Consider the following 14,270-nt stretch of genomic DNA (forward strand, 5'->3'; position numbering starts at 1 on the left):
TCTCCTGTCTCCACCTCTCAAGAACTAGGATTATAGGCATGAACCATATAGCTGTAGTGCTGGGGATCAAGCTTCCTATTTGCCAGACAGGGATTCTTCCAACTAAGTTACACTCCTAAATCATGAGTTGATTTTGTGTTATGGTGTAAAATAAAATACAAAATCTGTCACAATATGTTTGAACTTTCAGATAGAAGTGACCTCTAGAGAGGAGAAACAAAAGGACCAGGAGAAGGATGTGAGTCATAGACAGACCTTAGCCTGAGATGCAGTTTAACAACTTGAGTTGTCTTGTAAGGGATGGTCCATCTTACAAGGTAGTGATGACTCCTACTGAGAACCAGAGCGGATCCTGAAGACTGTCCAGAAGGAGAAACTCTTTTTGATTCATACTATGTGTTTGAGTGTTTTGCCTGTATGCATGTATGTGTACCACATGTGTTCAGTGCCTGAGGAGGTCAGAAGAGGGCATCATCTTTCCTAGAACCGGAGTTAGAGATGGCAATGAACAACCATGTGGGTGCTGGGAACTGAACACAGGTCCTCTGCAAGAACAAGAGGTGTTCTTATCCACTGAGCCATCTCTCCATCTCCAAGAGGAAGAGAAGAAGAAAAGAAGAAAAGAAGAAATTCTCAAAAATTGTAAGATTCAGTGATGCTCGCTTTCATCATTCCCATTATTTTCACTTATTAAATTAAACAACTTTCCCCTTTTTGCACTTTTTCATTATTGGAAATCTCTTTAAAAGTTCTGAGCCCCTTTTTGAGTTTTCACTTTTATTAATAACAAGAAAATATACAAAAAAATTCTCCTACATGTTGCTTTTATCATTATTTGTTACTATTATTTAATTTTTAATTTTTTCCATTAAGTACATAGTTGTACAATAAGCAAACTTGAGCCCACAGAGATGGCGAAGCTTGTCTGCATTTACATATGGTCCTATTGGCAAAGCAAGCCCAAATTATAAGAACATCACATAGAGAGTTTAGCCTTTAGATTTGTAGATACTGTGTTCTCATCTTGGAGATATCATTTTTTTTTAGCTACTTGCAATTTTTTTCCCCTGAAAAATTAGCATGGTATACATGAGTTAATCCATACAAAGTGCCTGGTATGTAATAGCTGCCCTACGAATCTTGCTTTGCCTCTCTCCATTCATGTCCAGGGCATAATATTGCTTTATGTGATATAGCTTTGTTTTCAGAAAGACAGAAGCATAAATTTTCTCTGGAAGTCAAATCAGACCATGTGTCTCCAAGTGCTGAGGACATTTCTGAATTATGCGTGTCATTCCATCACTATCTTATTATTATAATCAGTTGTTTTATTTGTGTTGAGGCAGGATTTTCCTATGTAGCTTAGTCGGCTTCTGCCTCCTGAGTACCAGAATCACGGATTGCACCATGTATGTCTGGAACCTTCATAATTAGCAATAGAATTCCATTTCATTTTCAGAGTGCCCTGATTAAAATAAATCACAAGTTCACCCTCCCTAGAACTTTGTCAAGGCCTTCTTTAGAGCGTCTTTTAGTTCCTTGTTCCTCATACTGTAGATCAAAGGGTTTAAAATGGGTGTGATAAAGGTGTAGACCACAGACACCATTCGGCCCATCTCAGGAGAGTAGCTGGAACTGGGAGACAAATATATAAAACTGGTGCAGCCATACTGCAGGAGGACCACTATGATGTGGGAAGAGCAGGTAGAGAAGGCTCGATGTCGCCCTTCAGCAGACCGGATCTGTAAAATGGTTGTGATGATGAAGACATAGGAGATGGAGATCAGAGACAGGGGGATGCTCAGAACGATGAAGCTGATGATATACAGGGCGGTCCTGTGAACGTGTGTGTCTGCACAAGCCAGGCGCATGACTGCAGGCATGTCACAGTAGAAGTGGTAGATCTCGTTGTTGTGGCAGAACGGGAGATGGAAGATTAAAATAGTTAGTGTCAGTGACAGAAAGAATCCCAGGACCAGCGACCCCACCACCATCTCCACACACAAGGGCCAGCTCATGATAAGTGTGTATCTCAGGGGGTAGCAGATTGCGACAAACCGGTCGTACGCCATGACTGCAAGCAGGACACAATCAGCTCCACCCAAGAAGACAAAGAAAAACATCTGGGTGCCACAACCAGTAATGGAAACAGGAGTTTTGCCCATTGAGAGAAGGTTTGCCAAGGCCAGAGGTGCAATGGCTGATGTGTAGAAGATTTCCAGAACTGCCAAGTTAGCCAGGAAAAAGTACATGGGGGTGTGGAGCGAGTGGTTAGTATGAACAACCACAGCGATTGTGGCGTTTCCACTGAGGCTGGTCAGGTACATCACTAAAAAGGCCACAAAAATCACCATCTGCACCCCAGGGTCAGGTGAGAATGGACGGAAGAAGAATCGGATATTAGCAGTTTTATTTATTGTTTCCATGGGGAATGTACAAGGCCTACCTCAAAGAAAAACGGCGGGAGTCTCAAGGCATTCCTCACTGTGTATGATGCCCTGCTTCAACCTCCATTCACTGCTAGAGCTCCTTCCAAGGCACCTCAGCAACATGCATAGTTTATTCCACAGAAGTCCATGGAACCGATGACCTAAACATTTGCCATCTCCTCGTCTCTCTTTTCTTCCTCTCCAGTAACAAAGACTGAGAAATCCTCAGTCCTGGGAACTTTGACATCTGAGTGCAGTGTGAACCACAGTTCCTGTTGTAGAGGAGTTCCCCAAAGTATGCGCTGAACAAATCAATGAATAAGACCAATTTAAAGTTCAAAGCTGCAAAATGGAGAAACAGAATATAGATTCTATGAAACTTAGACTAAAAATTGTTATGACTGTATAGACAAATATGTGTCATCATTTAGAGAGAATTATATGCTACTGGTATTTTATGAGACTGTATCATAAACTCTTGTGTATTTCAAAACCTAGAGCCTTTATTGTTTCATTTTATTTTTGTTGTTGTTGAGAAAGGGTGTTCCGTAGCCCAGGCTGTCCTCAAAACCACTGTGGAGCTAAATCTGATCTGGACTTCTGTCCTTCTGCCTCCACCTTCTGAATGCTGGAGCGCTGGTGTGGGCCACCATGCCTCGTTTTATGGGGTCTTGGAGATTTGTACCTGCTAGGCAAGAACAAAGTTGAATCCCAGCCCTGAGTCTGCCTTGTTTTTCTTAACATGATGATCTCTAGTTCCGTGAAATGTTCTGCAAATGTGACTGCCTTTTTAATGCTTACATTCCAACCTTCACATACATCTGACAATCATTCAAGTCTTTCTTGGACCTCACTCTTCTAGTCCAATTCCACGGTGACACTGAAATATCCTTGTTTATACCACGTGGTTTACTCTAATCTGGGTCTTGGACTCAACTTCATACACTTCCATTTTCAATATTCTCTCTTCTTAGTCTAAAGCTCATCCACTTTTTAAATTCTAGGATCTGTTTCTTCCATGAAATATGGAATTGGGTATTGTAAATTCTAATTTATTGATGACATTATGGTTGAAGTGGCATCATACTGCCTTTTCTTGTATCATTATGTCCTGTACCATATACACACACATACACACACACACACACACACACACACACAATTATATACATACATAATTAGATACAGAACATATAATACATAGAATAATAATTATGTATTATGTTGTCTATATATGTATATTGATTTTTCATGACAGTGTTTCTCTGTGTAGTCCTGGTTGTCCTAGAACTCACTCTGTAGACCAGGCTGGCCTTGAACTCAGAGATTTGCCTGCCTCTGCCTCTTGAATGTTAGGGTTAAAGGCTTGGGCCACCACCACCCAGCTCCTCATTATATTTTTTGGTTTTCCCAAATCAGGCCTGCGGTTCTGAGGTCAACAGCTCATAATGGAACATGCTTTATTATGAATTTGTTTACTAATCCATATCACTATTTCAGTAGGCATGCATAGTCAGCACCAAGCCCATCTAACAGGTGAAGACACACATGGGAGATTAAGGAAGCCAGTGACACAGGGAAGCATAACCTCGCTTTTCTTCATTCTGTCTGTTTCCTATGCTTGCTTTCCCTGACACTCTGGGTTTCCTTACTCTTTCTCTTGACTTCCCAGTGCCCTTTGTCTGCTGGTGCTTATCTGCCAGGTGGCTGACCTTCATTGCTGAACTTAACTCTAAATTAAGAAAGAAAGTGACAGATGAAGGTGGGAGAGGCAGGCAGAATGTAAATAAGGTGGAAATGAAGTGAGGCGTGGCCCAGCACTTGAGCACGTGCGTTCCCTCATTTCACTGGCTCACTCCCTTCTCAAGAACACATTTTTCTGTCAGTAAACTGTCTTTCTGTCTCTTCCAGATAAATAAATAGGGATAAAGAAAGAAAAGGAAAGTGTCAGACATTCCAGACCCATAACACAGGAAGACCATGGTTTAATCAATTTGGTTACCCAGCATTTCTTAGGTTGTATTGTACGGCCTCACTCTTCACCTGCTAAGTCGCTTTGCTGAGTGGTTGAGTACAGTTCAGCTTTAGGAAGAACTCTAGGTGGTCACTGTGGGAAAATACAGCTAAGATAGAGCTAAGGACTAAACATTAGGTTACAGTGCCTTCAGACTCAGGAAACTGCTATAACCTAGACTGTGGCTCATCCGGTAAGGGCTGCGCACAATGCAGCAGAAAGAACCTTTGTTCTTCGTCTCTAATGAGCAGGAGGAAAGTATTTGTCTAAAGGCTATGCTGTTTTGGGGTATAGGGAGATGGGGTGTGGTTTAATTTGTCTTTCATGAGCGACAGAATGGGAATGAAGGAAACAGTCCTCTGTGAGCTAGGACCTGATCGCTTGTGCAGTGCCCCAAGGATTTTCATTAGGTGCCTAGGGTTTGAAACACCTGCCTCCTGGTTGCCAAGATTCTAGTTCAAAGATCAGAATGGTATCTTGAAATTAAAGCAAATCTATACACAATGAACTACTCAGTTCACTGGGACTCTAGTGATGAGAGGTTTCTGTGGTGACCTCTATAATGTTCTCTCAAGACTTCTTAGGCCCAGTAAGTCCCATTTCAGACATAAATGTTCCTAATTTTAAGGCAATTAATTTCAGTGACTACATAGATTTCATTTCTTCATAAAGCGTAGAGAAACGGAGAAGAAAATCATTGAAAGATGCTGCATAACCCAGGGCACTTCCCTAAACCAAACAGAACCCCAAGCATCATAATGGTGGCACGGCACCCATGTTATTTTTATGTAAATGCTTCAAGTTCATCATTTCCCCGCCTAGCTGGTGATGAGGAAAACAGTGAGTTAGGTCACATATGGAAGCAGAATTAACATAGATCAAGAGCTTTTGCCCTTGTGACGAAGAGGCTAACTAGATGCAGCCTTTGTAACATGATCCAGAATGTTCCAGCACGGCCTTCTAACCATATGATGGGAAATTATTGAGCCAAACCTTGGGCTTCGTGAAAGCATACAACTCTAAACAGTGCTGACTCCATCTTCACATCAGCCTTGGGGTGACACTGACCACACATCTTCCCTGACTTGGAATGTGTTATGTTCTAGGATCTAAATGGGACAAAGCTGTGTTCCTGGAAAACTGAAGTTACAGGACATTTTAAAAATTATTTTTAATTTGAAAAATTGGGGGAAATAATTTTATATTAAAACAAACATTGGTTTATTTGTGTGACGTTGAGGGTATAAAAACCATAAGATTTCAAGTAAATGTTTTATTTTTTTTCCCCTTTGTGGCTGATCTCTAAGTTCTTAGGAGTGTAAACTGTCTTGTTGCTGATTAGAAGGTAGGAATACAAAGTTTTCTGATGTGTTGATTTAGAGCATTGATTAACTATCACCTCGTGCAAGACACAATTCCCTAAAATTTTTAAGTCCGGAATAATCACTTCAAATAGCTCCCTTCTTACCATTTTTAAAGAAAACAACGTATCAGGCAAATTCTTCTGAGACAGGCACAACTCAGAAAAACTCTCAAGAGGCCTCTTCTTTGTAAAAAGAAGATTGTTTATTTTTACTTCTTGAGATTGTTCTCCAGCGTGAACCAAGAAGAACAGCTTACAAATTCTTTGCCTTTGGCTGTTTTACCCCTGTCCACTGGCGAGTGGCTTTAGAAACTTAGATGCCCGTAGAAGGAGAATTCTGTAGGCTACCTAGTCTCTTTCTTTGAGGAAGAGAGTGTTTGATTTGTCCAAGATTGATAATGGATCAGTTTAAAAATTAGTCACAAGATGCAAAGGGGTCTCAAAGATTATAGAATGCAATCTCCTCTATGGGACCGATGGGACAACGCCATTTACAAATACTTTGCATAATCCCACCTTGTAGTTACCATCACTTTTCATGTGTAGATAGCATTTAATCATAGAGAGGAAAGAGTATATTAAAAGAAACTTTATTTTACTAAATTTTCAGAGAAAATCTCGGTGGATTTAGGTAAAAAAAAAAACCAACTCGCCTTCTTGATTATGTAATGCAATTCCAGTTATATGTGTGTAATACATATTTATGCTCCTATACATTATATACATTTGGGAGTAGCTGAAAGCAGGCTTTGATGGAATTGCATGGGATGTGTTAGAATCCCATCTTTCTCACTTAACTAGTTTTGTATCTTGTAAGTCAGTTTACCTGATTTCCTCAGACTAGCATCTCAATGCTTCACTAGAAGATTATTGTTAGGTGCAAATTAAACAACATCTATGAGAAAAATAATCTAAAATGTCTATTAGATGCTCCAAAAAGTGGGTAGATTCATGGATTCATTCATTGTCTGTCCTGGGGATGAAAATAATTTCTGAGTGGATAGAATACGTGGCAACCTATCTTATATTTTCCAGAAGAGGTTTTATGGCTCACTTGGTTCCATTTCCAGTTTTCTACATCACCTTTTACTGTTAAAAAGACACGAGCTTAGCCGGGCGGTGGTGGCGCACGCCTTTAATCCCGCACTCAGGAGGCAGAGGCAGGCGGATCTCTGTGAGTTCGAGGCCAGCCTGGTCTACAAGAGCTAGTGCCAGGACAGGCTCCAAAGCTACAGAGAAACCCTGTCTCAAAAAACTAAAAAAAAAAAAAAAAAAAAAAAAAAAAAAAAAAAAAAAAAGGCACTAGCTTATGTAAAAGTGTGTGTGTGGGTAATGGTGCTGTATGGGCACATGTGTGCACTCTGCCTCATTCCCACGAGATAGAGTTTCCTACCAGACCTGGAGCCCACTACTTAAGTTCTGCTAAAACTCAATAAATACCAGTCATCTTGTCTCTGTCCCACCACGGTGTGGTCATGCCCAGCTTTTTCATGCGGATACTAAGGATTCTAACACAGATCCTAATGCCATTTCCTAGCACCATCTTAAAATATTTTGATGTTAAGCACATCTTTATGACTGGACTGACCTAAATTTAGAGATTAGCATAATTCTGGATTTACCCAAGGATGGGAATAAAGTATTAGTTTGGGGATTGTGATGGTGAGATGAGCAGAGATGGTGGAACATCATCATAACCATCACAGCCAGGGCAAAAGCTCTGCCTTCACTACAGCACGTGGTAGCTTCTGGAGACCCTGGCAGAAACTGTCAGGGAAGAGCTGCTGGTGTCTAGTTAATAGCAAGGTAGGACACGAATTTGGGGAAATGGAGATAAAACAAAATTGGAGTCCTCTGATATTCATTAGCTTCTTCAATTGTTCTTTTGTATTATAATGGATGATCTTATTGGCAAAGGATCAAAACAATTTGATTCAGTGAAAATCCCTTTATCTCACTGGCCTTAGTTTTTATTAAACAAAAATACTGGATCTCTCTCAAACAACAACAGCAGCAACAGCAGCAGCAGCAGTAACATTACAGGTTTCAACGTTAGATGCATTCAAACAAAAACTATTATATTCTTATAAGAAATAATTTTTTAAAAAAATATTTTATTTATTTATTATTCATACAATATTCTGTCTTTATGTCTGCAGGCCAGAAGAGGGCATCAGACCTCATTACAGATGGTTGTGAGCCACCATGTGGTTGCTGGGAATTGAACTCAGGACCTTTGGAATAGCAGGCAATACTCTTAACCACTGAGCCATCTCTCCAGCCCCGAAATAATTTTTTGATATTAAATCTAGTTATGACGCCTTGACTGGCCTGAAATTTTAGAGTAGGCTGAAATGCTGGTATTAGAGTTGTGGGTCACTGCCACCAGGCTTCATCTGTGACGTTCTTAAATAACAGTTATGTATGATTTGCTTGTTTGTTTCTTGTCAGTAGCATCTAGAATGGAAGGAGAGCCAAAGCTGGACCTTTTACTGATTGCAATGGCAGTACCCAGGCAATTTGATGTGGTTGACATATGTCTACAAGTGAACTGTGAAGTCATCCTATAAAACATGTGACTTTGTTGTTCATGTATGTTTAATTTTTAAATTATTATTATTATTTTATGTGCATGAGTGTTTTGCTTGCATGTACACATGTGAATCATGTGAGTGCCCATATGAGGGCAAAAGATGAAATCAGATCCCTCACATCTTACAGATGTGAGAACAATGTGGGTTGGGTGCTGGGAACTGAACCTGGGTCCTCTGGGAAAGCAGCCAATGCTCTTAATTGCGGAGCCATCTCTTCAGCCCCTCATAGTTTTTGAATGAATAAACTGAGGTTTAAAAGTTTAACTAACTTGTCCACTTAGTAAATGACAGGGCATTAACACTTAGATCAACTTGGAATTAAGTCTGTCATCATAAGTCATAGGTCACTGAACACATACTAGGTGCAGAGTAAGTGACAGCTCTCCTAGAGAAAAAAATTCTGTTTTCTGATTTTTTTTAACTGATAAAGTATGCCACTGTAAAGTGCTGCACCACAAGCATCCCATCACAGAATTATGTTGAGCTTCAGGCTAGAGAGTTGGCTCAATGCTTAAGAGTATATGTGCCAACCATATGACAGCTCAGTCATTGAGCCAACTCTCTACCTGAAAATCAACATAATTTGTGATGTTCTAGAAAATTCAGTGCGTTTTTACTGGCCTTTCTGTGCACCAAGTAGGCACACAGTGCATATACATACATGCAAGCAAAACACCTATACATATAAAACAAATTTTAGAAATCATGCTGAATTTGAACCTCTAGTCTTTCCCAATCTTGCTCTTTCATCACGTACTTATTTAATATTTATTTTCATGAATAATTTTGGGAAATCTCCTGTTTCTCTTCCCCCCCATGCTGTGTGTTTTGGGGAGAGAGTGATGTATCCAGGGAAATTCACACATTCCCCCCTCCCCTCCACACTCACAGAGAAGGAGGGAAGAGGATGGGGTGGGAGGAGAGAGGAAGGGGTTGGGGATCAGGCTCTCACTGTGTATTTCCGTTTGGCATGGAACTTGATACGTAGACCAAGGTGGCCTCAAACTCACAGAGTTCAGCCTGCTTGTGCCTCCTGAGTGCTAGAATCAAAGGCGTGCATCAAAGGTGTGCACCTAACACCTAAGTTTACTTTAACAAATATTATTGAGTCTTTATCTTATCTTTTTCTTTTTTGAGATTTTATCTCATACAAGGCCTAGCTCTAGTTTCTGGGGGAAAGAAGAGTTGAAAACAAGAAAGCTCAACATTGACTGCCAAAAAGAGTAAAAGCACACCAGGCAAATCCAGCTGAGGGCAGCTCTAGCAGGACAATGTGCTACGGTTGCAGTGTTGCCTTTTTAGCAAAATGTGCACCGTCACAGTTACTTTTAAAGCATAAAGAGGACTCATGTGAACAAAACTTCTGATTATTTCTTCTCTAATACAACTAAATATTTTCTATTTTATACTACTATGAAATTAAAATTGTGGCTAATTTTAAATAGCAGAGAACTCCTTGAACATATTCATGTCTCTGTCTCAGGGCTGATTTAGAGCCGAGCATATATTATCTGACATAGAATGGGCGACCTCTTACTCTTCAGCAACAGATGTTTCTCTCTGCCTGGCATCAGTTTGACAAGCATTAGGCCACAGTTCTTGAGTTCTTAAAAGGCTTCCAGCCATCAAATGATACTTCTGAGTAGGAACTACACAATGGCCTGCTTTGCAAAGCTCCACATGCAACCTCTCCCTGGTCAATGGCTGCCCAAGCCTTGGCCTGGTGACAAGCACAGGAGTTTTTTTTTTTTTTTTAATATAAAATCTGAGATAAGGGATGCAATTCTTACCTTTTGATGAACTTCTTTGGACTTCTTTCTATACATTATGAATTTACAAGAATCTTTGGCAAAACTCTGAGAACTCAAGGTCAGTGCCTCAAGGCTTTTGTGTCCTTGCAAAATCTCCAGGCTGCAGTGGTGACCACTTCTAGATCACTAGTGTTGCTAATTGACAGCATGATGGGAAATCATCTGAAAATCAGACATGATTCCTCCCTCATTAGCTCTTCTAGGCGTACATTCCACCCTATCCTTTTCTTTGTTCACAGTTACAAATGATTCTTTACTTATGACATCTTTGCAGCTTCGAACTTACCCTTGTTGCACCAGTTTTTCAGATTTGAAAATATTATTAACCAGCAATCATAACTTGGCTAACAAGCCATGTTGGCCCCCTGAGGTGACTGAGGTCAGCTTGGGAAGCATAAATTAGCAAGATGAAAAAAAATCACCATACCCAAGAGTTAAGTTACATCAGGGCTATTCCACTGGTACAGCTTCCCTAAGGACTGTGTTTTAGTTCACTTGTTCATGTTTTTAGTGATGAGGTCAGTTGGGGGCAACATAAATTACTGTTTCCACTTAACTTACCTGAAAAATCATTAGCTTGTTTGCGTATTGTTTTTAAAGGTTTAAATTGGATACACAAATTTTCAAAACAAGGTTTGAGGCAATATAAAAGAGTTGTTAAGACTGGCCAGGTCTGATGTTGGGGACATGCTGGCTCAGCTGGCAAAGTGTTTGGGAGTCTTAATTCCCAGCACCCAGGTAAAAAGTTGAGGTAAAACACTTGTAATCCAAGCACTGAAGGCAGAGGCAGGAGAATCTCTGTTGCTGGCCAGCCAGTCTAGCTAACTTGGAAACTTAAATGTTGTGTCAGAAAATAAGGCAGTCATAGAGGAAGACAACGGATGTTAACCTCTGGGAAATACACACACACACACAGACACACAGACACATACCAAAAGGTCTGGATTCATATATTTTTTAATTAAAATTTTTGCTCAGATGCCCATCAGTTGTATGCTTTTGAGTAAGTGACTTATCTTTTTAAACCCTCAGTTTCCTAATTTGCAAATTAGAAGGAATACTGCTCCCCTCCCCTCAAGGGCTAGTTCTGGAGATAGACTAAGATAACACACGCACGATGTTAAAATCACAAGATGTAGCACACTATTAGCTGTATTACAATTGCTATGCTCTTCAGAGAGAACACTGTAAAATTCTTATGGTGCAGAGAACATTGAGAATTGTTTATGTAATCTAATCCCATTTCCAATATGGCTATTCATCTACACTATTTTGGGCAGAAATTAAATAACCCAGTCATCCACTAGTGGGAAATGAAATAAGAGGACAGGGAAGGAAGACTTCAAAAAATATTTCTAGAGAATTATCATCAGATACAGAACAAAACCTTGAGGAAAAACTTGATGGTAACTATCTGATCTGACACACAACTTCACTTTCTCAGAGTATCACAGAAAGGCGTGAGGTATAAGTGCTCTACAGCAAAGACTGAGGCTACCACACTGCGATCCACCTCTTCCAACAGATTCACAACATTCCAAGGGCATCATTGTAAAAGTTAAAAATGAAATTAGATTGCTCACATTGTCTCTGAAATAGCTACTTTGCTGTGCTCTCTTAGGGGGAAAGTCAGGAGATGAGGCCAGACTAGTAAATCATGGTACTATTTTCCATCCATGAAGCCACAATGTGTAAAGTCCCAGTTACTCAGAGTGCTAATGAGTGCAGTGGGTTCATACTGATACAGGAAGAAAATGCCTGGGATGGAAGGGTGGACAGGGACAGAAAGTTAGATTGGCACAGGATCAAAAGAAAATGAATAGAGTCCACATGGAAACCTCTAGTTATGTTTCTTAGTGTATACTCCACTCATGTGTTCGAGTGGCTGAATCCATGATAGAAACATCTCACTCTACTGTCCAGCAAAAAGTTTCCCACCTGACGATGTAGAACATCTACTTTGAAGACTTCAGGAAAACACAAGAAACAATTGATAACTTTGCTAGAGAAATATTTCAATGGATTCATTTACTCAGAAAAATCCCAAGGGCTTAATGTTTGATTTGTCTCTTTGATAATAACTCCAGAACATGTCAAAGTTTTGAATTTTGAAGTCATACACACACACACAGACACACAGACACACACACACACACACACACACACACACACACACACAGACACACACACATGCTAAGATGATCCCTGATTTACAGTGGTTCGAATTGTAATTTTTAACTTATTTTTAAAAAATATTTATTTATTATGTATACAATATTCTGTCTGTGTGTATGCCTGCAGGCCAGAAGAGGGCACCAGACCCCATACAGATGGTTGTGAGCCACCATGTGGTCGCTGGGAATTGAACTCAGGACCTTTGGAAGAGCAGGCAATGCTCTTAACCTCTGAGCCATCTCTCCAGCCCCAATTTTTAACTTATGATAGTGCAAAAAAGCTAAATACAAATTGAACTGAAATTTAAAATTTTAAGTTTCATCTCTTCCCAAGCAAGCAGTTTATAGCATAATAATTTTGTGCTGCAGAACAGCAGCAAGAAGTCACAGACTCCAGCCAACTCCATGATTTCAGAGGAAATCAGTTGATTCTGCAATCCGTAAGGTCCAGAATCCAATAAATTGTATGGACAGCCAGTGCTTCACTATATGATGGCTTTATGATAGGTGACTTTTGTCAAATTGTAGGCTAAAGTAAGTATTCTGAGTGTGTTTAAGGGGGCTAAGTTGTGACGTGCAGCAGGCTAGACACATTGAATGTATTATGACAGGATATTTTCAACAGGTGTTAGGCTTATTAGGATAATATCACTGTAAGTTGGAGGACATCTGTTATGCCATGAATATATCAACTCCTTTATATCTTTTCCTTCTTCCATATTTTAACTCTTTCCTGATCCTTGACTTCTACTTCTGCATCCACCACGTACTTATCATAAGCTGTCTGACTTCAGGATGCCTGGCTTTCATTTTATCATCGTTGTGATGTCATATGTAAGCAACAACTCCTAGTAGATAAGATATGAGGCCTGTTTAATCAAACCTCTTAAACTTCAGGGCACGGGTATCTTTTAGATTATGGATTCGCTACTTGATAATTGCATGCAGCAGATGTAGTCACTTTTCCCACTTACTAAACATTTTGGCTTTCCCAAAGTATCTGACCCACTCACAGTTTCCTTTTTGTGACATCTTTATATAAATTTATAGATGAGAGAGAGAGAGAGAGAGAGAGAGAGAGAGAGAGAGAGACTAAGAAGATACCAGTTATTCAACAGATTTACTTTTTCTGAGATGGAATCTCAGAGTTGTTTTGATTTGCATTTCTCTGATGTCTAAGGATGTTGAACATTTACTTAAATGTCTTTCAGCCATTTGACATTCTTCTGTGGAGAATTTTCTGTATAGATCTGTACCCTATTTTTAAATTGGATTATTTGGTAGTTTGATGTCTAGTTTCTTTGTATATTTTGGAGATCAACCCTCTGTCAGATGTGGGGTTGGCAAAGATCTTTTCCCTTTCTATAGGCAGGTCTTTTATCTTACTGACTGTGTCCTTTGCTTTACAGAAGTATCTCAGTTTCAGGAGGTTCCACTTATTAATTGTCAATCTCAGAGTCTGTGCTACTGGGGTTTTATTCAGGAAGTGGTCTCCTGTGCCAATGTGTTCAAAGCTGCTTCCCACTTTCTCTTTTATGAGGTTCAGTGTGGTTGGCTTTATGCTGAGGTCTTTGATCCATTTGGACTTGAGATTTGTGCATGGTGACAGATGTGGATCTATTTTCATTCTTTTACATGTTGACATCCTGTTGTACCAGCACCATTTGTTGAAGATGTTTTCTTTTATCCATTTTATATCTTTAGCTTCTTTGTCAAAAATCAGGTTAATATCAGTGTTTTCAATTCTATTCCATTGGTCCATCTGTCTATGTTTATGTTATTCCAAGCTATTTTCATTACTGTAGCTCTATAATAGAGTTTGCAGTCAGGGATGGCGATGCTTCCAGATGTTCTTTTATTATATAGTGTTGTTTTTGCTCTCTTG

General features: G+C 39.8%; 1 protein-coding gene across 1 annotated transcript; it reads right to left on the minus strand.

The window, feature by feature from the left end:
- Positions 1–1,496: 1,496 nt before the first annotated feature.
- Positions 1,497–2,426, minus strand: LOC121454678 (olfactory receptor 10V1). The gene has a single exon (XM_041662113.1). It carries the CDS (start codon positions 2,424–2,426, stop codon positions 1,497–1,499), a length of 930 nt encoding a protein of 309 aa, XP_041518047.1.
- Between the last annotated feature and the right edge of the window lie 11,844 nt (positions 2,427–14,270).

Source organism: Microtus oregoni, unplaced genomic scaffold (genome assembly GCF_018167655.1).
Source record: "Microtus oregoni isolate MIOR12 unplaced genomic scaffold, Mior012 000012F_ref0000307, whole genome shotgun sequence".
NCBI classification, from domain to species: Eukaryota; Metazoa; Chordata; class Mammalia; order Rodentia; family Cricetidae; genus Microtus; species Microtus oregoni.

Excerpts from the sequence above, each read along its gene's own strand:
- LOC121454678 (XM_041662113.1), bottom strand. The coding sequence starts at position 2,426 with ATGGAAACAATAAATAAAACTGCTAATATCCGATTCTTCTTCCGTCCA.